The sequence below is a fragment of the Tenrec ecaudatus genome, chromosome 10 (assembly GCF_050624435.1).
Source record: "Tenrec ecaudatus isolate mTenEca1 chromosome 10, mTenEca1.hap1, whole genome shotgun sequence".
In the NCBI taxonomy this organism is placed as follows: domain Eukaryota; kingdom Metazoa; phylum Chordata; class Mammalia; order Afrosoricida; family Tenrecidae; genus Tenrec; species Tenrec ecaudatus.
The window spans coordinates 76,147,220-76,171,096 of record NC_134539.1 but is presented as its reverse complement, the minus strand read 5'-3'; the positions used below and the strand labels follow the sequence as shown (position 1 = coordinate 76,171,096).

Below are 23,877 nucleotides of genomic sequence, written 5' to 3'. Positions count from 1 at the left end.
CTCCCCTTGGGTGGGTTAGTGCCCTGTTCCCCATTTTTTTCCTTTCCCCCCTCCATTTTAATTGGCGACCATATGTATTCTTGGATTTGGTCTGGCCCCTGCCATACTACCTGGTCCTCACCCCAGGAATGTTTGTAGACAGTAGCTTTTTCCCTAGGGGCATAGATTTTTGTGTTGTCTCTTATAGTGAGCCATCTTACTCGGCTCTTGTTAATTCTAATGCCTTTCAATTGAATCTCATGGATTTTCTAGATGTGTGTTCAGATAAATATAAGGTATAAGAGCTTACCCTTTTCCCCCCTTGTCCTACTTGCAGATGACAGTCAAAGGTTACAGCCTTCAGAATAGATTAAAAATCAATGTAAAGAAAACAAACCCCCCTCATAACTGGACCAACAGACACCTCATGATAAATGGAGAAAAGATGGAAGCTGCTGACGCATTCATTTAACTTGGAATCATAATCAACACTCAGAAGTAGCAGTCAATCAATCAAGTGACTTATTGCATTGATAAATCTGTTGCATAAAACCTCTTTTTGCTTGTTTGTTGGTTTTATTAAAAGATCATTTTACTGGGGGCTCTTACAGCTCTAATAACAATCAATTCTATCAAGCATATGTGTACATATGTTGCCATCATTCTTTTTTAAACAGCTACTTTCTAGGAAGTCCTTGGTATCAGCTCCTCTTTTCCCTCCCTAACCCCCACCCTCATGACCCTTTGATAAATTATAAATTATTATTCTTTTTATATCCTCCACTGAGCACTATCTCCCTTCCCCCATGGTTTCTGTTGTTCATCCCCCTGGAGGGGGTGGTGGTGGTGGTTATATGTCAGTCATTGTGATCGGTTCCCCCTTCCTCCTCCCCTCTCCCTACCTTCCCCCTACCTCCCTGGTATCACTACTCCCATTCTTGTTCCTGGATTCCGTGTGTTGTAAGCTCTTATCTCTTATCTGTACCAGTGTTCATGCTCCAGCCTAGCTCAAAATGAAAGAAAGGACTGGGGTCAGGATTGTAGAGGGTGAGGAAGTCTCAAGGAAACAGAGGAAGATTGTGTGTTTCATTGGTGCTATCCTGCACCCTGGTTGACTCATCTTTTCCTTGTGACCCTTCTGTGAGGGGATGTCCAATTGTCTACGGATGGGTTTTGGGTGCATAAGACCTTTTGGAAGTGTCACTGTGAGGGCGAAGGTGCACCTGACCCCAGCCATGGTATTTTCCATCTCCTCATAGGCACGTGGAAGCCGGGCCACGGCTTGGGGAGACCACAGAAGAATGGATGCTCTTGAATTATGGCGTTCGTGAGGAATATTGAAAGTGCGATGGACCGCTAGAAGAACAAGCAAGACGGTCTTGAAAGAAGTGACTCCAGAATGTGTCTTAGCAGTGAGGATGGTGAGACCTTGTCTCACATATTTCAGATTTGTTGTCAGGAGAGACTAGTCCCTGGAGAAGGATATCATGCTTAGTAGTAAAGGGCATTGAAATGAGGCGACCTTCAATGAGATGGATTGACACCTTAGCTGCCACAATGGGCTCAAACGTAACAATTGTAAAGATGGCGTCTGGCCAGGCAGTGTTTTATTCTGTCATGCAAAAGATGGTTGTGAGTCAGAGCTGACAATTAACAATGAGGACAACATTGCATTTCACCTTGAACTTTCAAGAAAATTTTATATACAATTTATGTACTGGGAAGACTAGAGAAACAAATTCATGGACACTCATAGTGTATAAGAAAGAGATTTATATAAAGAGTAATTTTATATTAAGAAAATATCCAAGCCCAGTCCAGATCAAGTCCATAAGTCCAATATTAGCCCATATGTCTGATACTGATTTATAAAATCCTCTTCAGACTCACGAAACACATGCAATGACACTGAATGTAGAAGATCACAGGCCAGTGGGTGGGAAGTCTTGTGGATCCAGTGGCAGTGTAAGCTTCTCAGGGCTGGCAGGGGTCTACACATGGATCCTCCAGCTCACGGCACTAGCCTAGCTCAATGTGTCTTGTCAGCTGCAATGTCTCCCAGGGAGTGAGCAAAGAGAGAGAGAGTCTCCTGCCTCCATGGAGGAATACAGGAGTTCTCAGAATCCTCAGGAGAAGGCCATGCCCATGCAGAGGACTCATTGGCTATGACCTGATCGATAGGCTAGACTCCACTCTTTCACTCTTAATCCTTTCCAATTGACACCAGATTATGTAACTACCACATATACCTAGGGTGCTATCAAACACTAACCCTACTCAGAATGATTTCTGGCATCAGTTCCATTCCACAGATTAGTTAGAGCCCATTCCCTTTGTTTGAATGATATTTAAATATCTGAATCCTTATTTAAATACCAGAATCCTTGGTCCAGTAGTGATTGCAAGTTGAACTACTAACTTCAAGGTCAGCAGTTTGAAACCACCAGCTGCTCCTGGGGAGAAAGAGGGGACATTCTACTCCAGTAGAGTGACAGTCTCGGAAACTCACCGGGACAGTTCCACCCTGTCCTACAGGGTCACCGGGAGTCAGCCTGGACTTGATGGCAGCGAGTTTGGGTTTGGGGTTTTATGGACAGCTGACGAGGATGGTCATGAACTTGTGTCATTACAAGCCCGGTTTTGTGGATGAGGAAGTGGCCCAAGGAGGCAAGAGTCCCCCGCCAGCACAAGCGAGATGGGAAGGCCAGGTTAGCCGGTCTGAAGTCGGGCTCTCCCGGCCACGTCCAGCAGGTGGGGTGAGCGCGAAGGGACGGAGTGGTTGGGGAGGTGGCCTGGTGCTGGCTGTCGTCGGTCCCTCCCAGCCCAGCCGCGGGTCCCGCCCGCCAGGAGGCGGGTTGGGGAGCCCCTCGCGCGGACCGGTCACTCTCCGCAGCTCTGAGCCAGACAGGCGGCGGCAGCGGACAGACAGAGCCGGGCCATGACGGCGGCCGCGCTCCTGCTCAGCCTGGCGCTGCTGGCCCCGCGCACCGCAGGCGCGGCCATGGACGCGTGCTACGACGGCGCGGGCCGGCCGCAGCGCTGCCTGCCCGTGTTCGAGAACGTGGCGTTTGGCAGGAGCGCCCAGGCCTCGCACACGTGCGGCCACCCGCCCGAGGACTTCTGTCCTCACGTGGGTGCGTCGGGCATGGCGGCCCACTGCCAGCGCTGCGACGCCAGCGACCCTGCCCGTCACCACAACGCCTCCTACCTCACAGACTTCCACAGCCAGGAGGAGACCACCTGGTGGCAGAGCCCGTCCATGGCCTTCGGCGTGCAGTACCCAGCTTCGGTCAACATCACCCTCCGGCTGGGTAAGCAGCGGCCAGACAGCCGCGTCCTCAAACCACTAGGCTTCCCTGCAGGGGCTTGGATGGGAGGACTGGTGTATGGGGTACCAGGGGAATGGGCATGCGCCCCAGGATAGATGGAAGGGGCCCCTGAAGCCCGTGGCTCTTTGCAGAGAGCTGAGTCTGCACGCAAGGACAGTGCTTTTCCATCGGGATGCAGAACAGTTGATGGGGAAAAGTGACCTCCCAAGGGGGGAGGAGGGGTCCACCCTCAAGGGCAGAGGCTGTAAATCTGGTCAAAGAAAGCCCAGTTTTGTCCATGCCTCCCTCCACCCAACTCCAGGCCAAGGGGCAAACACACGCACACAATAAATCCCAAACCCATGCTGATGAGTAGATTCTACCCACAGCAAGCCTACAGAGTGGGTGGAAGGGCCCAATAGGGTTTCCCAGGCTAGACTCTTGCTGGAAGCAGACTACCCCACACCTTTCTACTGTGGCTGCTGAGTTCTTAACCACTGCGCTGCCAGGGTTACTTTGCTAAGGCGCCAACACCAAGCCACTGCCAGGGACTCAATAGGACTTATGAAGAAACCCAGTGCCGCCTCCGACTCACGGAGACCCCATGAGCTAGAGTGATTCCAAGGCTGTGGATCTTCGCAGAAGCTGTCGGCCCCGGGCAATTCCAACTGCCCACCCTTTGGTTAGCAGCTGGGTGCTGTTGGGAAGGCGCCAGGGCCCCTGCCCTTGAGTTGATTGCTATCATAACTATAGAGAGTTTCCGAGGCTGTGCATTTTTATGGGAGCAGATAGCGTCCTCGTTCCTCTTGAGCAGAGACTGGTGAGTTTGAACTGCCAACCTGGTGGTTAGCAGTCCACCCCTTACCTGACAGCACCACCAGAGCCAGCAAGGCAATCCTGGTTGATAGCAACCCTTTGTGTGTTCTGCCATCGAGTCGATGTAGGACAGGCAGAACTGCCCCTGTGAGTTCCCCAGACTGTAATGCTTTTCGGGAGTAGAAAGACCTGTCTTTCTCCCTCTGATTGGCTGATGGTTTTGAACTGCTGACCTTGCAGTTAGCAGCCCAATCACCAGGGTTCCTCCATAGAGTTTTCAAAACTACCATCTTCCCATTGTACACTGTCAGGCCTCTCATCCGAGGTGCCTGCAGGGAATTTGAACCACTAACTTTTCAGCTTGTAGCTCAGCGGTTCTCAACTTGTGGGTCGCGACCCCTTTGGGGGCAGGGTCCAACGACCCTTTCATAGGGGTCGCCTGACTCATAATAGTAGCAAAATTACAGTTATGAAGTAGCAACGAAAATAATTTTATGGTTGGGAGAAGGGTGTCACCACAAGATGAGGAACTGTATTAAAGGGTCCCGGCATTAGGAAGGTTGAGAACCACTCTTGTAGCTGAAAAAGTACTCCCGCCACCCCTTGTTTCAAGGCACTGGAATGCCCGCCCCCTTGGCTCATCCTAGTACCACCCACGTCCCCCTTGGGCCCCTGCACCCTCCGAGCCTCTTAATTGCTGCCATTCCTGCAGCTCTTCCAGGGAGGAAGTGTTTCCATAAGTCTGCATTCCGTTGTCTGAAAAGTCAGAGTCCCCCAAAGCTTTGTTTTCTTTTCATAGTTATTATTTTGTATAACTCATTTTGACTGCTAAAGCTGACCAGAGGCTATTTATAGTCTTTTCAGTATGAATATTCATACAAATTGCTACTGAAATCCCATTTGAGTATAGCCTGCAGCCCCACAACCTACTGAGGGTGTTAGCACGCTGCATGGTAAATCCGACGCCTTGTCCCAAAATCGGAGCGCTTTGGAATTCCGAAGCACATCAGGCCCCAAGGAGTTTGGAGAAAACTTTATGAAAGAGCACCCCCGTTTGGAGGAAAAAATGGAGGCTCGGAGAGGTTAAGTATTTCACTTGGGGACATGGCATTGCTGCATGAGGGTGGACACAGACCTGTTCACATGCTCCTTGGCGTGAACTCTCCCACCCATCAGCACAGTCGGCTCTTGCTGGCGCCAGGTGACAGTGCCCTGGGAGGACGGGAAATGAGACTGGAGTGAGAAGCAGGAGCCATTTCTTTAGAGCCGCCAGGTGCCGGCGCCTGTCCCAAGAAGCTCACTGACGAGGGTGTCTTCACCTTCTCTTGGAGAGGCTCCCCAGCAGTAGGTGGGACTCTAGGGTGGAGTAGGGTCTCTACCTGGGTTGGGGTGAGAGGAAGGCTGTGGAGGAAATAGGCTAAGGGGGCTGCGGGCCGGTTGGAGCTGGCAGGATCCCAGGGACACAGGGAAAGGAACCCGGGACGGGGTGGGTGCCTGGGAGGGAGACGCAGTGTTCCATGAGGCTGTGTGGGCTTGGCCCATTTGCTGCACGTGTCAGTGGAACGGGCGCAGTGGGGGTGGGGCGGGGGTGTCAGCTGAGCACTAACAAAGTGGGGGAGGGAGCGGGGGGAGGGGTCCAGTATTTGATATTTGGGGGCAGTGTCCATTTGGCAGCTTGGTGGGTACCCCGCTCTGCTGTCACGTGAACACTCGGTGGTTCTAACCCACCAGCACCTCTACAGGAGAAAGACATGGCAGGCAGTCCCTCAGATGCCAGGCTTGGAAACCCGATGGGCCCGTCCTCTTCTACCCGGTGCGGTTGCTATGGGTGGGAATTGACTCCACAGCAGTGGGGGACCGTCTACTGAGTGGGGTGGATCCTGTGCTTTCATGAGTGACCTCGTTGAATTCTGCCTAGGATCCTTGGAGGCAGCAAAAACTTGAGGTTCGGAAAGGCCACACACAATAAGGGGGAGCCAAGTTTCACAGCTGCCTATCTTATCCTGGAGTCCTGGTGGTATAGTGGTACTGGTTGGCTTGTTAACCACAAGGTCATCAGTTTGAAACCACCAGCCACTCCAAGGGAGAACGATGGGCCTTTCTACTCCTGTAAAGAGCTGCAGTCTGGGAAACTCACGGGGGCAGTTCAACGCTGTCCCATAGGGCCCCTATGAACCGGCATCAACTTGATGGCGGTGTATTTATTTGTTTTGTTTTGTCTTCTCGTGAGCTGGGTCCCTCCCATTAATGTTGTCCAGCCTCAGGCACCTGAGAGGTAGTTGGGGAGTGTGTGTACCAAGAATGGACAAATGACATGGGGACTGAGGGAATGGAGGTGTCACCTCCCCTGTCCTCTGCTTCCAGATCCAGCTCAGTTCTATTTCGATTGCTCTGGGAGATGGACTAGGAGGCCTGTTAGCACCATGGTTACGGGTTGGGGTGCTAGCCACAAAGTCAGCAGTTTGAAGACACCAGTCACTCTGTAGGAGAAAGACGAGGCTCCCTACTTCTGTAAAGAGTTACAGTCTTGGAAACCCACAGGGGCAGCTCCACCCTGTTCTTATAGGGTCAGTATGAGTCAGAATCGACATGGTGGCAGTGAGTTTGGTTTGGTTTGAGAGATGGAATAGGATACAGATCACAAAACAAGGGCTCTGGACTCAGATCCAGCTCAGCCACCCCCAGACAAGTGGCCTGGCCCCTCGGCATCTCTGTAAACTCGGGATAAGAGTGGGTACCTCTCAGGATGGGTTCTGTGAGCTTGGGTCAGCTAAGCCCTTATCTATCTGGATCGTGTCAGACAATTGTTGCTCTACTGAGAACAACTCTAAGCTGAGGTTCCTTTGTCTGGATTGGAAAAAGCTGAGCCTGGTCAACGCTGACCCTGAACCCTATTGACGCACGAGGGGAGCTGGGGTCCCACAGCAGCCCCTGATTCAGCCCATTTGTGGTTCTGTGTGACTTTGACCGGCTCCAAGCTAAGCCAGGGCTTGCATAATATTGTGGGGAGAAAAGATCTGGGGATGTCAGGGGTGTCCCCCAGTGGAAGCCTTCTCTCCTCAGTCCTTGAATCACCTCTGCTGGCTCTGTCTTCTACTTCCCCCACTCCTTCAAGGGAGGGGAGAGCCAGCAGGCTGCTGGAGGGAGGTGGGGGGGCTGCTCTGGACAGAGCCTGTGAAGGACAGGGGAGGGAGAGGCGGCCGGTCAGCCTGAGATGGAGGTCACCGCTTTCCCAGCCCCCTGCAAGTTCCCAGACATCTGTTCCAAATCCTCAGCTCCACTCACTAAGCTGAGCCTTCCTGGCGGGGATGAAAGGCAGCAGTGGGGATCCGACTGCTCCCAGCTTCAACCAAGGACCAGGGAAGCAAGCTGGGCTGAGGCCAAGTGGCCAGCAGAGAGTGAGGGGGTGGTAGTGGCCATTGGGGCAACAGACCTTTCAGGGGGCCACTCACCACATGCCAGGAACTCTACTGGCTCAGTACCCCACCCCAGCGTGGCCCATTTTTCTATTGATGAGGAAACTGAGGCTTAGAGGAGGCACACAGTTGCCTAAAGCACAAGGCCAATGCCTAAGAGAGACAGGCTTTGTACCCTGTTTGGTCTGGCCTTGAGCCCCCAGCCCTAACCGTGCTTTACTTGGGAATGATGCACATTCATTGTGACCGAAGCCTCGGTCCTAAGAAGAGCCAAGTCCAAGCCCAGGCCGTGGCTATTTGACAAAGGTGGGTGTCTTCTTCCTTCCAGTCTACATGCTTGCTTGGATTCCCAAGAATCTCTGGGAAAGACTCAGGGTCCTCCCCCGCTTTCTCCCCCTCCCCACCCCATAGTTCTGAGCCCCTAGTTCAGGAGAAGCTGTGAGGAGGAAGGAAGGAGTGAGGAAGGGCCTGACTTCCCGTGTGGAGGGTTGATTTCTTCGCTGTGACCTTCCCTCATTCCTCAGTATTGCCAAGCCTGGACTGCGCTGGCCAAGGGGACATGGCTGTGAGCAAGACAACCCCCGCCCCCACCTGCCATCAACCCTAGTCCTGCTGAACTCACAGTCCCCTCGGAGATGGGTCCAATCAGGGGGTCCACTGAGTGGGGATTGCTCAGAGATGGGTCCAACCAGGGGGTCCCCTGAGTGGGGATTGATCTCGTACGGGGGGGGGGCGGTGAGTGAGCCTCCTTTGTGGGGGTCAGGCTTCGCTGCAATCTGAAATATGGCTGGAGTGGGCAGCAGAGGGAAGGACATTCCAAGCTGAGGGGACAGACGTGGGAGGCAGGAGGCAGGTCAGTGCTTTCTCGGACCCTTCCGCCCCGGGCCTGGGTGGCTGAAGTGTAGGGAGTGCCTGCGGGACAGTGGGGCCTGGCCAGCCACAAGGGAGGTGGGCACTGACTGCCAGGAGGACCTGCTGCCTCCAAGGCATCCCTAAGCCAACCGGGCCTCCAGAGTTTTGGCCCATGGTGTCTTCCTGTCTCGTGGGAGGCTGTGTTTCCCTTGGCGAGGGCCATCGCTTGGGGGGCCAAGGCCACCTTCCTTCTCCCTGGGGGTTCTGACTGGAACACAAGGCCTCAGGGCGGAGGGGTCACAGCATCAACCTTGGTTAGCTTCCACCCACAGAAGTGGCCCCAAGGTTCTTGGGCCCAGTTGTGCTTGGCTGCCTGGTCCCTCCCTGGGCCACTGAGGATTAGCCCAGGAGTCCAAAGCCGGGGAGAGGTGCAAGAATCTGTGCAGCCCGACGGGGTGGAGCTTCCCACAGGCTCTGGGCCACCTCTACGCCACTCTGTAGCCAGCTGTCCTTCCACCTTTTGGCCAGCTCGCCCCTTCCTCCTTACAGCTATGTCTACATCAGCCCAGGAGACCTTACCTCCCCACCTTCATTCTCCAAAACCCAGCTGGGCACACACTGCACTGGCCCTGTACAAGCCCTGGGAGGCAGCAGAGGGTGAGCTCCCATGGGCCCCATGCTGGGCAGCCCCGCCCTGCCCCAGTCAGGATTGGGCCAGGGCCCTTCCCAAATACTCTTGCAGTGCCCCCATCCCTCCGTGGCAGTCTGGGGTCACTCTGTGTTGAGGTTCTGGGTTTGTTTGTCTATCAGGAACACCAAGCCACCAGAGGGAGAGCCTGTTTTCACAGCTGTCCCAACCCCGTGCCCAGCACTGGACCCCCAGCGAAGTAGGCTCTCAGGAAGTGTTTGAGTGAATGAACGGAGTAACAGCTGGAATTTAGCTGTACGGAACTGATCAGGCTGACTGGTGGGACACTCTCCCCACCGCCCACAGCCCAAAGACAGGGCCCTTAGTCACCTCCCAGAGCGACCAATCAATTCCATAAGATCAAAAGGGCAGCCTTTGCCCCAGGATGAAGTTCCCAGGGTGAGGGAGGAAGGAAGCGGAGGGAGACAGGAAGCAAAGGAAGTTTCTAAGGTGAGGAAGGCCTGCGGAGGGAGGCAGGAGGCAGAGGGGGCGTGGCATCCGTGGTGGTGCATTGACAGGAGATGGCGATGGATGAGTTGAATCCAAACCTGTGCGAATCTTTGAAAGTCAAATGAGGACCTGCTCTGTAAACCTTCACCTAATTAATAATAGATGAACATAAATAAATAAATAAATGTCCCTGCATGCCGGCCCCTCCCAGGCCAGACCATACGGAGCCCTGGTGGCACGAGGGTTAAGTGCTCAGCTGTTCACCAAAAGGTGGGCTGTTTTGTCCCAGCAGCAGCTCTGTAGCACCAAGGTGAGGCCGTCAGCATCTGTAAAGAGTCAGCCTTGGAGACCGTATGGGGCCGTTCAACTCTGCCCTGCAGTGTCGCTATGGGTGGTAGCAGGAGGTTTGGGGCCATGACCCAGGTGTGCGCTCTTCTGAGTGCTTCGTGAGGACGCACAAGCAAAGGAAACGTACCAGGTCCTGCGCCACCGTCATCCATGAGCCCAGTCTCGCAGCCGCCGTGGCACCCATCTGGTTGAGGGCCTTTCTCCTTTCATGCCCGTCTGCCTTACCAGGCAGGATGTCCTTCTCCTGAGACGACGTGCCCCAAGTAGGTGAGACTGTCACCACCCTCAGGTGCAAGGAGCACTCTAGCTGCACTTGCCCCAAGGCCGATTTGTGCGTTCTTTGGCAGTCGGAGGGACTTTCGGTACTCTTCGCCAAACCATGATTCAAGTGCTTCGATCGATCCTTCTTTGCCTGCTTTATTCTGTTAGCCACCCCTATTGTGCCCGTTCTGGGCAGTGTGGGTCCAGGGTGGAATCCTTGCCTCCTATGTGAGTGGCACAGGTTCCCGGGGAGAGCCCTCACGTACCTCCCCCTCCCTCTCAGTGAAGACGAGCGGGGCCCTGTGATGCCCACCAGGTTTCTGCAGAGCTTCTAGACCAAGAGACATGGGAAAGAAAGGCCTGGAGACCGATTTCTGCAAAACAGGCCTGGAGAGCCTGTGGATGCCCACGGTCCAATCTGCAACGGATGCTAGGCACGGGGAGGAACCGGGCAGCGTTTTGTTCCTTAGAGACCAGGTTGCCTTGAGTTGGGGGCTAGCATGACGGCGGCCAACCATAGCATGGTATGCCGGGAAACTAAGGGCCCACATCAAGTCACTTGCCCAGGTTGCCCAGCAGCGAGTTTGCCCCCGAGCCAGGACGTGTTGGAACATGAACTCCTGCATGTCACTTTGTACTTCATTTCCCCCTCACGGGAGCCAGGGCGTGAGTGGAGGAAGGCGTGAATGAATGAAGCTTCCTGGGTGTCTAGGTCCTTCCCAAACCCCTTAGCCATGCTGTTTACAGTGGCCCCCACTTTCCTCTGGGCCTTTTTACCTCTCTTTTTAGACCCCACTCATGCCCATTCCAGACTCTGCCTCCCTGCCCTCACTTTCCCTCATCTGTGTGCCAGCCCTTTCGAGGGGCATGCCCTCTGCTTATGTCCCGGGCTTTGCCTGTCCTGCACCCTCACCCAGGTACAGTCGCCCTTCTGTGTCCTTGGCCATGTATTCAAGCAGCCTCCTAGACATCAGACTGTGGTGTCACGTGAGGTCTTGGACTTAGGGTTGAAGAGTAGAGTGTCCATCCCTCCCTCCCTCCTTCCCTCCCTCCCTCCGTGGTGTCTGCAGCAACGCAGGAGTTGAATGCGAGTCCTTCTCTTCAACCCTTTCCATCTAGCCTCTCCCGGGTCTCTAGTTTGTTCTGGGAGATGCCCCTTCCTCCCCATCATCCCCACTGAGAAAATGGCATGGGGCCACCCCTGCCCTCCTCTGGTTCCCTAGGGAGAAGGAGAATCCAGCTCCACACGAGCCCATGGCTGACTACCTCCAGGTGGAGATCAGACACACCTCCTCCTTCTTTCCCCCATCTGATGCGGAGCGTCCCTCCCACAGCCCTGCTTCCCTCCCGGTGCCATAATCCTAATCCCTTGCACGGCAACACAGAAGCCACAGACAATACTCACAGTCACGGGCGTTTGTTGGGGAAGCTAACAGATTACCAGGTTACCACGAGCCAGGAGCAGAAGGCCTGTTTTGAGCCAGCCGCAATGTCTCTGTCTGGCCCCTAGCCTCTCAGCCATGTGGTTCCTCTGCCTCCAGGGGCCAGGAAGCCAGACTGCTGCTCTACTTCCTGGTCTTCTTGACGTGGCCTCTGTCTCCCTGAAACGTGGTCCCTTCCACCTGCGCCGCGTTGACTGAGCTCTGCTGCTGGGTCTTCTTCATGGATGGTCTCAGGGATTGTCTCTTGTTTCTGCTTCTCAGTTGTCTTGCTTATAGCCCAGATTTCTAAGAAATGGCAAAACTGACCAATCACGACGTTAGAGTCCTCTACCCTTCATTTGCATGGCCCCGCCCAGTCATTTGGTGGGGGATACAGACACACGGATAGAAAACCCATATTTAAGGAAATTCGCTTCACCACACCCACTCAAGCCTTTACGTGGCCCCACGTGCATCTGGCTGTCTTGTGAACCCTGCTACCTCACGTGTGAGTTTGTGCAGTCATGTCTCAGCTCCGACCAAGCCTCAGAATCTTTCTCAGCACGAAACCCGGGGCAGCCTGTTTGCTGGCCCCACGATAGACAACAGGCTTAATGGTCTCCATCCTTCCTTGAGGCGCAGACTCTTGGCCCTGAGGTAGGAGGGCAGAGAGGGGCCCAGGCTGGGTTTGGCCAGGGTCTTGGTGCCTGGCACCACGGTCATGAGGAGTCCCTAGCTCCTAACAAGGAATCACCATGCCCAGAATTGCCCAGGGCTAAGGCTGGCATGCTGGGTGGCCAGATGGTGGGGCCGAGGGACCTCCATTGTAATCTCCCTTCCCCACAAGCTGTGAGCAGCCCCTGGCCTGCTCCTCATGCCCTCAGAGGGCAGGTCGACCTTGCCCACGCATCCCCAATTGGGTCCCCACCCTGCCACTCCGGCCCCACTCCCAGGCCATTGCACCCCAGATGGATCCAATTAAAGAGCCTTGTTTGTTTCCATCTTTTCACAATCAGACTCTGCCATTCCAGCTCCAGCTCCAGCTCCAGCCGGTGCCGGATGTGGGCTTGGTTTATGAGTGACACTGGTGTCATTCTTGTCAGGCTTTGTGTCCCAGCTGGTTGGAGAAGACTTGGCTTGGCGTGCCTGGTGTTTGGCTCGGGTGGGCCTCCGCCGTGCCGGCTATTGGGCCAGGCTGCAGGTGAAGGCCTGGGGGGTGGGGGTGGGGTGGGGTGGACCTCTACTGTCTCAATGAACACCAACATTCTCGTCCCAGCAGCCCCTTCTCCCTGGGAAGAGAGACTTTGGGGCAGGCAAGCTGGTGGTTGTGGAGAAGCTCAGCCGTGCTTCACAGGATGTTGGGTGAGCCCCTTACACCTCGCCACCGTAATTAGTAAAATACATACCAGGATGAGAGTGCGTGGGTATCTCAATGAGACAGCGACATCAAATTCTTATCCAGATGCGTGGCACATTGTGAGTGCTCACGGAATGGTGGTCCTTGCTGTCCAACGGCCTCATCCGGGGATCATGATTTGTCCCTACATGTTGGGTCTTAGCTATTTTGTCCCACCTGCCTGTCTCCACTCACTCCCTGAAGCTACCAGTCATGCTTCATCCTTGCTGGCTCATGGGCCCGTGTTTGCTGAGCACCTACTGTGTGCCAGGTGCTATGCCCAGGCCTAGGTGTTAGGTTTCTCGGGTGGGTCATCCCTCGGTTCTTGGTCTCACATGAGAAAGAATTCACACCGAAGTCTGGCTCCTGATCCAAGTGGGTTTTTATAAAGGACAGGAGAAGTTTCCGGTTTTACGGTCTCAAAGGATTACATGCTATTTCAGGGAAGCGTGCCAAACCTCGAACTACCTCGCGAAGGCCCACGACTGAACATGGGCACCCCGTGGGACTGCGCATCCACACGTGGTGAACCGAGGCCTGAGAGCGAGCGGCCAGACCGAGTGCAGAAGTGGGGCGGGGGGGGGGGTGGGGAAGAGTAACTTAAACCTCCGGCTGGGGAGGCATGGTGGAAGGTATTGGTTGATCCCATTGGCTGAATCAAGCCACCTGGGCCTAGTTTGAGCCCCGCAGGTATACTGCCCACCTTACCTGGGGGCCTTGAATAGGAGCATGCCCAGTTAAGGTCTTTATAGATGTTTAATGCTCGCCTGATTCTCTTCCAACCTCCTCGATGGGGGCTTTCAGGCATGGGAGGGACAACCCTTTCTATCCCTATCCTGTGACATAACATAGTATTGACAGCCCCTCCCCATGGGGGTCACAGGTATTGGGAGCCCCAATGAGGCACCTAACCCTGTCAGAGAAGGCTTCTGTGAACTTGAGATTTCAAAGATGAGCGGCAGTACCCAAGGGAAGGGGAGAGCTCCAGGCTGGGAAGGATGCTTCATGGTTCTGTCTGGCTGGAGTCTGGAGAGGGAGGAGGGGGCGGGATCAGGGAGTGAGGTTGGGGCATCTGCTGAGTGGCACTGCCTTGTGAGGCACTGGGAGGAGCTTGGAGGCCCCCCGGGCAGTGCATTGGGTTTCTGGGAGGGAAGGCAGTGGAGCGGTGTCACTGGCCCCAGTTAGCAGTGGAGGGTGATGTTCCTGATAGGAACACATCTATCTAAATTACCCTGAAGCCTCTCTGGGCCCTGGGCTGGCGCGGGCTACAAATCGAATTCTTGGCCCTGTTTATGGGTCTTTGAGGCAGTTTCCTCCCGCAGCCTTGGGTTGATCTGCCTTTATTAGAAACCTGTTTATCACAAAGTGAGAATGAAGTTGCCATCTTGGCCTCTCTAATCAACTGGTAACAAAACATCCCTGTCGCGTGCCTCTGAGATGTCCCTGCCTCTTCTCGCACTTCCCAGCCTGGGGATTGAAGAGGAAAAAGCCATTTCCTAGCATGCTGCTTGCCTGGAATCCGTGGCTGGCTTCTCAGAGTAGTGGTTCAGCTTCTGAGTGCCTCTAGCTTCCCCCCCTCCCAACGGCATCCGGCTGGTGGATGCTGACCTTGGCGTCTGCACCTCCCATCGCAGCCTCCCGCGTAGCCTCCTTGTGTGAACAGGATCAGAGCTAAGCCACCGGCCCTGCTCAGGGCTGGAAGCCTGCGCGTTGCAGAAGCAGACGCTGCGCCACCGGCGATACACGCGCCGTCTTAAGGACATGGCCTTTGCGTGCTAACGGGGCTGCAACTTCACGTTGAAAAACATCTTAAAACAGAACATGGCAAAGCCATGGCTTGTTAAAAATAAAAATAAACAGGCGTGTTTTCTCCAGATTTTAAATTAGAACAAGCTTCCTGAGGGACATTTTTGGAAAATGGAGAACAGCCGGAAAGGAAGGAACGTCACAGCAAATCCACACGCCTGTCAGTCTGCATCTTTCTTTCCTGCCTCTGCTCCCAGAGGTTAAAAGCTATCGGTTGATCTGATGGCTCGGCATAAGACACCGGAGAGCCCCACACCTTACTATCCCTGGCCTATATTAACGTCTGCTTGTCGCTCGTGTTACAAGCTCGTGGCCAGCTGTTTCGACGGCTGTCATCATCACATGGCCTTTTGTCTTCCGATCGACTGTGCCACTCTCTTATGCTTCAGATTTTCGTCTAGGACATCTTCGTGCATTCAGACTCCTTTCCCAGAAGTGAGGCTCCACCATCAGAGGCCAAGAATAGTTCGATGACTCTTCTTCACCCATGTTGCCAAACTGCCTGCCCAAAGGGCTGAGGTTCTTTCATCTTTTAACATGTGTGCGCTAGAAGGAACCCTGGTGGAGCCCTGGTGGTGTCGTGGGTTATGTGTTGGGCTGCTAACCACAAGGCCAGCAGTTCAAAACCACCAGCCACTTAGCAGGAGGAAGATGAGGCTTTCTACTTCTATAAAGAGTTACAGTCTTGGAAAGCCGCAGACACATTCTTTTCTGCCCTAAAGGGTCGCTGTGAGTTGGAACCAACTCGATGACAGTGAGTTTGGGGGATGAGGAGCTCTAGTGGTGCAATGGGGTAAGCATGGAGTTGCTAACCACAAGGTCTGCAGTTCAAACCCACTAGCCTCTCTGCAGGAGAAAGATGAGACTGTCTGCTCCCCTAAAGAGTTACTGACGTGGAAATCCTATGGAACAGTTCTACTGTACCCTCTAGGACAGTGGTTCTCAACCTTCCTGATGCCGTGACTCCTTCATACAGTTCCTCATGTGGTGGTGACCCCCCCCAACCATAAAATGATTTTTGTTGCTACTTCCTGTCATTTTGCTACTGTTATGAATCAGGCGACCCCTAAGAAAGGGCCATTCAACCCCCAAAGGGGTCGCAGTTGAGAACCCTAGGGTCACTACAGTTGAATCAGCTCAGTGGCAGTGAGTTTGGGTCTTGTTTATATAATTCCATTATACCTCGATATCATTGTGATTTTTATTTTCCTAACATTTCCTATATTTTCCTAAAGGTGTTGAGCATCTTGTTATGTGCTCATTGGCCATTTGTGAATCTTTTCTTTGGATAGTGATAATTGAGGTAGCTGTCTTTTTATTATTGAATTGTAAGAGCTCTTGGTGGACTCTAGGTATGAGGCCCTTATCAGGTAACATGGTTTGCAAATACTCTCTCTCATTCTGTAGGGGGTTTGTTTTCATTTTCTCAACAGTAGCCTTTGAAATGCAAATGTTTTGCATTTTGGATGAAGTTCAAGTTTTCTAGACCCATCAATGGGTTGTAGTAGATAGCTACACAATAATAATCACAATCCATTTTAAAACATTCTCACTCCTTATTACCTCCCAAGATCCTTCAGCCCTAAAAAAAGAAAAGCCGAGACTATTGGTTGAGTGGATTCTGACTCCTGACAACCCCCATGTGTATAGAACAGAACTCCCCACCACAGGGTTTTCAAGACCACGGCCCTCTAGAAGTTGGGGTAGTCTGTGCTGACTGATAAAAAGCTGTATATAAAAGTAATTGTACAATAAGAAAACATCCCAAGCCAGTCCAGATCAAGTCCATGAGTCCAATATTGGCCCATATGTCCAATATTAGTCCATACATTCCTCTTTAGACTCATGCAGCCATGCAATAATGCCGAATGCAGAAAGATCACAGGCCTTTGGGTGGAAAGTCTTGTGTATCCAGTGGCCATAGAAGCATCTCGGCCCTGTCAGAGGTCTCCACGTGGCTCCTCCAGCTCCAGGGCTTTAGTGTAGCCCCATGAGTCTTGCCAGAAGGAATGGCTTGCAGGCAGTGTGTGAGTGTCCCACATCTAGCAAGTTATTTATCACCATAGCACCTGCAAATGAGGTCATCGAGCTGCAACCTGATCTACAGGCTAAACGCCACTCTTTTTTTTTTAATTAAATGCTTTTATTGGGGGCTCTTACATCTTTTATCCATACATTCATCCATTGTGGAAAGCACATTTGTATATAAGTTGCCGTCATCATTTTCAAAGCATTTTCTTTCAACTTAAACCCTTGATATTAACTCCTCATTCCCCCCTCCCCTCCCCTCCCTTCCTCATGAACCCTTGATAAGTTATAGATTTTTATTTTTATATCTTACATCGTACTCTGTCACCCTTCACCCACTTTTCTGTTGTTCATCCCCCTGGGAGGGGGTTATATGTTTATCCTTGTGATCCATTCTCCATTTCTGCCCCCACCTTCCCCTAATCCTCCTGGTATCGCTATTCTCATTGTTGGCCCTGAGGGGTTTATCTATCCTGGATTCCCTGTGTTGTGGGCTCTTATCTGTAGCAGTGTGCATGCTCTGGTCTAATCCAATTTGTCAGGTAGAATTGAGGTCATGATAGTAGAGCAGGGGGAAGCATTAAAGAACTGGAGGAAAGTTGTGTGCTTCATCAATGCTATACACCCTTCCCTGTGTGCATTTCTTCCCTGTAACCCCTCTGTGAGGGGATGTCCAACTGTCTACAGATGGGCTTTGGGATTCCATTCCTCGTACCCTACCCCCTTCACATTGGTATGATTTTGTTCTAGGTCTTAGATGCCTGATACCTTAGCACATTGATACCTCGTGATCGCACAGGCTGGTGTGCTTCTTCCATGTGGGCTTTGTTGCTTCTGAGCTAGATGGCCACTTGTTTATCTTCAAGTCTTTAAGACCCCAGACACTATATCTTTTGATAGATAGGCACCATCAGCTTTCTTCACCACATTTGCTTATGCACCTGCTTTGTCTTCAGCAATCGGGTCGGGAAGGTGAGCATCACAGAATGAAGGATTGTTAGAACAAAGTGTTCTTGTGTTGAGGGAGTACTTGAGTCAAGGTCTACTATCAATCTGCTACCTTAATTCTTAACATATAGCTATAAGTACATAGATCTATTTCCCTATGGTTATATATAAATACATTTACATATGTACATGCCTGTGTTTAGACCTCTATAAATACCCTTTGCCTCTTAGTTCTTTCCTCTATTTCCCTTTACTTTCCTCTTGTCTCACCATCATGTTCAGCCTTCGTTCGGTTTAGTAATTCCTCACTGGTACATTGCCCTTGATTAAGCCTCACTAGGCATCCTGCGCCCTTCTTTCCATTGATTTTAGTTCACTTGTTGTTCCCTTGTGCCTGGGTTGGTTGCCCCCACCCCCTGCCTCCATTCTCCCACCTTCCTTTCTCCCATATCCCTGTCTCAGAACTATATGTTCCATTGTTTTTATCCCCCAATTGTTTATCCCACCTATCTTATCTAGATAGACATGTAGAGACATTAATATGCACAAAACCAGGCAAAGCCAAACAAAACAACAAAGGAAAACAAAACCAACAAAACAATACCAACAGCAGCAAAAACAAAATAACAACAGCAAAAAGAAAGTCAATGACGGAAAGGAAAAGCCTATAAATGGTTCCAGGTCTATTTTTAAACCTTTAGGAGTATTTTCCAGTTGAGTCTGATGGGGTGCCACACTCTGCCCCCAAAGTCTATTTTTGGTATCCTCCTGGGGATTTTGTCGCTTTGTTCCCTTGCTGCTCTGTTGCATGTCCTTGGTGTTTCGTCCCAGTACGATGGGATCAGATCAGGCACAATTCCTGTACTGTGTCTCTGGTGTTGTCCCCCGCAGTGCTATGGTTTAGTGAGGGACGCTGTGTCTCGTGGTGGGGCCGGCCCTATGGTCCTCTCGGTGCGTTGTCTGCTCTGAGCAGGAATATCGTCCTCGGGGTTGGGTGGGCCAGGCTGTGTTCCCTTCCCTCTCCATCCCTCTCTGTTTCTCCCGCCACCCCTTCACTCTTAAATCTCAAATTGACAGCAGAAGTCCACCAGGCACATGGTGCCACCTTTTCAGTCAGTACTCAAATGTGTTGTTCTTGGTGCCTGTCCGTTCGAGGTATTTCATATCAACAGACCACCTTCCTCCACTTGGCCCCACGTGGACCAGGTTCACCCTGGCTGCAGCCCCATGCATCCGACCTTTGTTCCTGTGTGTTGCCAGAAACTAGCCATCGAGTGGATGTCCATGTTTTATTGATTCCATGGCTAGCTGGCAGATGTCTGAGCTGCTTCTTCGGCTTGGAGCTGTTCTAGGTCACGCCGCCGTGCACCCGTGAGTGTGCACACACGTGTTTCTGGACCTGCGCTGCCTCCGGGCAGCAGCAGGACGTCTGGGTCACACAGGAATGCTGTGTTTTGACATTTTTGTGGAGACCAAGGGGGGCTTTCCGAAGTGGCTGTCCCATTTTACACTCCCACCCACGCCGTGGCTGCCAACCCCATGCTCACTGCCAGAGTCCATGCTGACTCCCAGAGACCCGGGTGGACAGGGCAGGACTGCCCTGTGGGTTTCTGAGACTCTAACTCTTTATGGGAGCACAAAGCCCCCCACTCTCTCCCACTCCAGCAGTGCAAAGCGTCCCAATCCCCCCACTCTGTCACCAACACTGACTATCTCTGTCCTTCGATTCCAGTCAGCCTAGTGGGTAATACCTCGAGTCTGTATTTTCCTGCTATTTCTTGTGCTAGTGGCATGAAACATCCTTTAATGTACTTGGTGGCCATTTGTACATCTTTTTACTGGAGAAAAATAGTGGGGGCATTTGCCTTTTTAATTATTGAATTGTCAGAGCTCTTTATAGGTTCTAGAGACAAGCCCCCTAATAGATGACAGGATTTGCCAAATATTCTCTCTCTCCTTTTTATTCTGTAGGTGGTTTCATTTCCAACTTTTCTCTTTTTAAAAATTTTAATAAATCATTTTGGGGGGCTCTTGTAACAATCCATACATCCATTGTATCAAGCACATTTGTACATGTGCTGCCATCATCATTTCCAAAACATGTTTTTCATTTTTAATAAAACCATTTCATTCATTTTCTCAATGGTATATTTTGAAATGAAAACGTGTCTTATTCTGAATGAAGTTCAAGATTTCTATGGTGGCACAGGGCGGGGGTCACTTTTAGTATCGTTCCCCAAAGAGGTTTTGCCCAACCCACGGTCAGAACAATGGACGCCTATATTTTCTTCTGGGTGTTCTAGAGTTTTAGCTCTGACACGGGGCATGGTTGTTCAGCAGAGGGCTGCGTGAGTCCTCCTCAGTGTGTAAGGAAGACTGTGGATGCCGAGAGGCAGAGGTGGCAGCTCTTGTCTTGGGGGACCAGAACTCCAGCTTCATGGGCTCCATCTCTCCTGGCTGCAGGAAAGGCTTATGAAATCACATACGTGAGGCTGAAGTTCCACACCAGCCGCCCGGAGAGCTTCGCCATTTACAAGCGCAGTCGCGCCGGAGACCCGTGGGTGCCCTACCAGTACTACAGTGCCTCCTGCGAGAAGACCTACGGCCGCCCCGAGGACCTGTACCTGCACCCCGGCGAGGATGAGCAGGTGGCCTTCTGCACCTCTGAGTTCAGTGACATCTCCCCACTGAGCGGAGGCAACGTGGCCTTCTCCACCCTGGAGGGCCGGCCCAGCGCCTACAACTTTGAGGAGAGCCCCGTGCTGCAGGTCAGAGAGGAAGGGGGCTTCCCTGAGGGCTGGGCGGGGGCAGGATGCCTGGAGCAGGGGGGATCGCAGGAAAGTCTACAGTAGCTAGGCCCCAGAGGCCCTGAGCGATGTCACAGTTTCCAGACTGAACACATCAGAAACTTTGTTGCGTTTGAATCTTTTTGTGGACGCCTGAGAATGAATCAGATGAAAGTGAATGAATGAGAGTTGAATTAAATGAAAGTGTCCCCTCCTTGGAGTCTTGGTGGCTTGGTGGCTACCAATTGAGTTCGAAACCACGAGCCACTCCTCAGGAGAAAAGCGAGGGTCTCTACTCCTGTGAAGAGTCGCCGTCTTAGAATCCCACACGAGTGGTCCTATTCTGTACTGTAGGGGGCTGGGAATCGGAATTGACTCGATGGCAGTGAGGTTTCATTTTATGTGTTATCCCCTCCTTTGTCCCGGAAGGAGCCTCGGTGGCACAGTGGTGATGAGCTGGGCTGCTAATGACGAGCTCAGCAGTTTGAAACCACCAGCTGCTCCGTGGGAGAGATGAGGCTGTCTACCCCTGTAAAGGGTTACGGTCTCAGACATTCACAGGGGCAGCTCTACCCTGCCCTGTAGTGTCTCCATGAGGCGGAATTGACTGGATGACAGGGAGTTTGGTCTCCTGTGGCCGACTCCTGCAGCTCCCAAGAGCCCATTGGCAGCTGCCCTTAAGTGGATGGGGAAACTGAGGGTTGGAGAAGGCAAGGGCTTACCAGGGGCTACGTGACCCAGACCAGATCTGAGTCTCCAAGGCTCCCGGGCAGTGCACCTCCAGCGCTTTCTGTGGAACCGAGCCGCACCTACCCCGCACGTCTCCGAGGACTTTAAGGAGGATAAGCTGGGCCACATGACAAGAACATGAGCTTTGGAGTCACGGGGTCCTGGGTTCGATGCAGGGGGGCCTCCAGAACCCTCAGTGCTGATGGGATGGGTCTATATCTGCAGTGTCTAAAATCATGACCACCAGTGTCAGGTGGCTGGAGAGCGCATGGGCATGCTGTATTCGTTCCCCTGGGCTGACGACTAGCAGTTCGAGCCGCTAGTGTGGCCACAAGGCCGCTCCGAAATGTGTCTCTAAGTGGGATTTGTAGGTGGGTCAGAACGGGTGGTGTGGCTCTTATTTAGCCTTATTCGTGGCATAATGGGCTTCATGTGGAACTGCAAGGTCACCCGTTTGAACCTGTCAGCGGCTTGCAGGAGTGGGACAAGGCTCTCTGTCCCATCGAGATTCACAGCCTCTGAAATCCTGTCCATCACGTCTAGGAGTTGGGATCCACTGCACAGCCAGGGGTTTTGGTTCATGCAAGACAAGACTCGGCTTTTTCAATGATTTAAAACCTGTAGGCCTTGCAAGCGAAGGTGACTGATGGATAATTTGTGGCGAGGTTCAAAGTGAGGTCAGATTAACATATTACAGGGCAGGTAGGAGTTGTCCGTGGATTGGATGTTTGTAACCGGGGATTTACAGGAGTCAGAATCCAGTCTCTAGGGGTGGGATGCTTCCTGGTCTCTCCCAGCCTCTGGTCGCTCCAGACCATCCCTGGCTTGCAGCCATTCTCAGCCCCTCTTAGTAGATGCCCAACATCTAGGTGTCCCCCTTAGTAGATGCCCAGCATCTAGGTGTCCCCCTTATAGATGCCCAGCATCTAGGTGTCCCCCTTAGTACATGCCCAGTGTCTAGGTGTCCCCCTTAGTAGATGGCAAGCTTCTGGGTGCCTCCCTTGGGAGGTGGCCAGCTTCTAGGCGTCTCCGTGGCATAGTGATTGTGCCATGATTTGGACTGTGATCCCTAAGATTGGCGGTTTAAAGCCACTGGCTTCTCTGAGGGAGAAAGAAAGCTGGGATTTCTGCCCCATAAAGACCGAGTCTCAGAAACTCCCAGGGGGCAGTTCTACCATCCTGGCGACTGGGCGGCACGGAGTGTCTTGTCTCTGGGTTCCTTCTCCTGTCTGTACAAGGGCACCGCTCGGGTTGGATCAGGACGTACCCTACTCCAGTGTAACCCCATGTTCCTTGGTAGCATCTTCAAAGACTGTTTCCAAACCAGGTCACATGTGCAGGGAGCAGACCCATGGTGCGGCCCCTGTCCTTGGTGACGAGCCGGGATGGGTGCAAACACTAAGGAATGGAACTTTGTGCTTGTCGGGTCCAGGGTGAAGCTGAAAGAACTGCAACATGGCCCACTGTGGGCTCTCGCTGACGACTCCCAGCAGAAGGCTGGGGGTGGGGGTGGGGGGGTTGACGCTGTGATCGTGCCTAGCGAAATAGGTCCTCCCAGTGCAGCCCATGGGGGGCTGTCAACTCCAGTTTGTACCTACACTTACTTGTGGTCAGTGTCTTTCTGTAAACATGTGGGTCTGCTTGTCATTGCTGGGTGGTCTCAGAGAGCGGGATGGGGGTGGGGTGGGGTGGGAGGACAGTGGTCCATTTCCCTGGGTTCCAACAGGCCCCAGCCCAGGTAAAAAAACTGCCACTCCCTTTTTTCGACACTGTGAAAGCATTTCTTTGCCATTAAGGATTGAATGGAGTGTGTCACCTGCAGAAGAGACATTAAAGTCCTAAGCCCTGGTACCAAGGAGCTGGTGGCATGGTGGGCCACTTGCTACTGTGTCGTGGACAATCTAACATGTTTCCCCACCTCCTGGATGAAAGTCGTGGGGAGTTATGAACCGTGTGTGTGTGTGTGTGTGTGTGTGTGTGTGTGTGTGTGTGTGTTTGTGTGAAAAGGGAGCACAAGCACAAGTAAGCTCAGGGTTCTCCATCCCTGCCAACCAAAACTCACCACCATCAAATTGATGCCAACTCGTAGTGACACTATAGGATAGGGTAGAACTGCCCCTGTGGATTTCTGAGCCTGTCACCACTCTTTATGGGAGTAGCAAGGCTTGTCTTTCTCCCACCGATTCCTGTCCAAGATTGTACATTTGAGAAGAGTCCTGGATTCTGTGGGCAGGTTCTGTGGGGTTGGGACAGAGACAGATGCCAGACCTCGAGGCAGAAGCTCCAGTGCAGGGAAGCCTGTGATTGTTTGCCACGGATTAGTAAGTCAGCACAAGTAAGCCCGTGGCTCACTGGGTAAGCTGACACTGCTCCTGACCCCAACTGAGGGTGTCTTCATGCAAGAGAAGTGACAGGGAGGCAGAGGACGGGTGCCAGGTGCCGCTGCTGCTGCAAGCCCAGCAGAATCGAGGAGAGCAGCGTGGAGCAGGGTCTTCCTTAAACCACGGGGGAACCAGCAAGGCTGACACCCTGATCTCGGACTTCCAGCCTCCAGAACCTGAAGGCAATACACTCACCTTCTTAGAAGCCACCCCGTTTGTGCTGTGTTGCTAAGACCACCTCACAGCCCTCTCTGGCCCCCAAAA

General features: G+C 52.7%; 1 protein-coding gene across 1 annotated transcript in view; it reads left to right on the top strand.

The window, feature by feature from the left end:
* Nucleotides 1–2,917: 2,917 nt before the first annotated feature.
* LAMC3 (laminin subunit gamma 3) overlaps nt 2,918–23,877 on the top strand; it is an 80,031-nt gene continuing 59,071 nt past the window's right edge. The window contains exons 1-2 of the mRNA XM_075559091.1: nt 2,918–3,290; nt 20,181–20,485. Coding sequence (XP_075415206.1) covers nt 2,918–3,290; nt 20,181–20,485 — 678 coding nt within the window. The remainder of the gene's footprint in view (nt 3,291–20,180; nt 20,486–23,877) is intronic.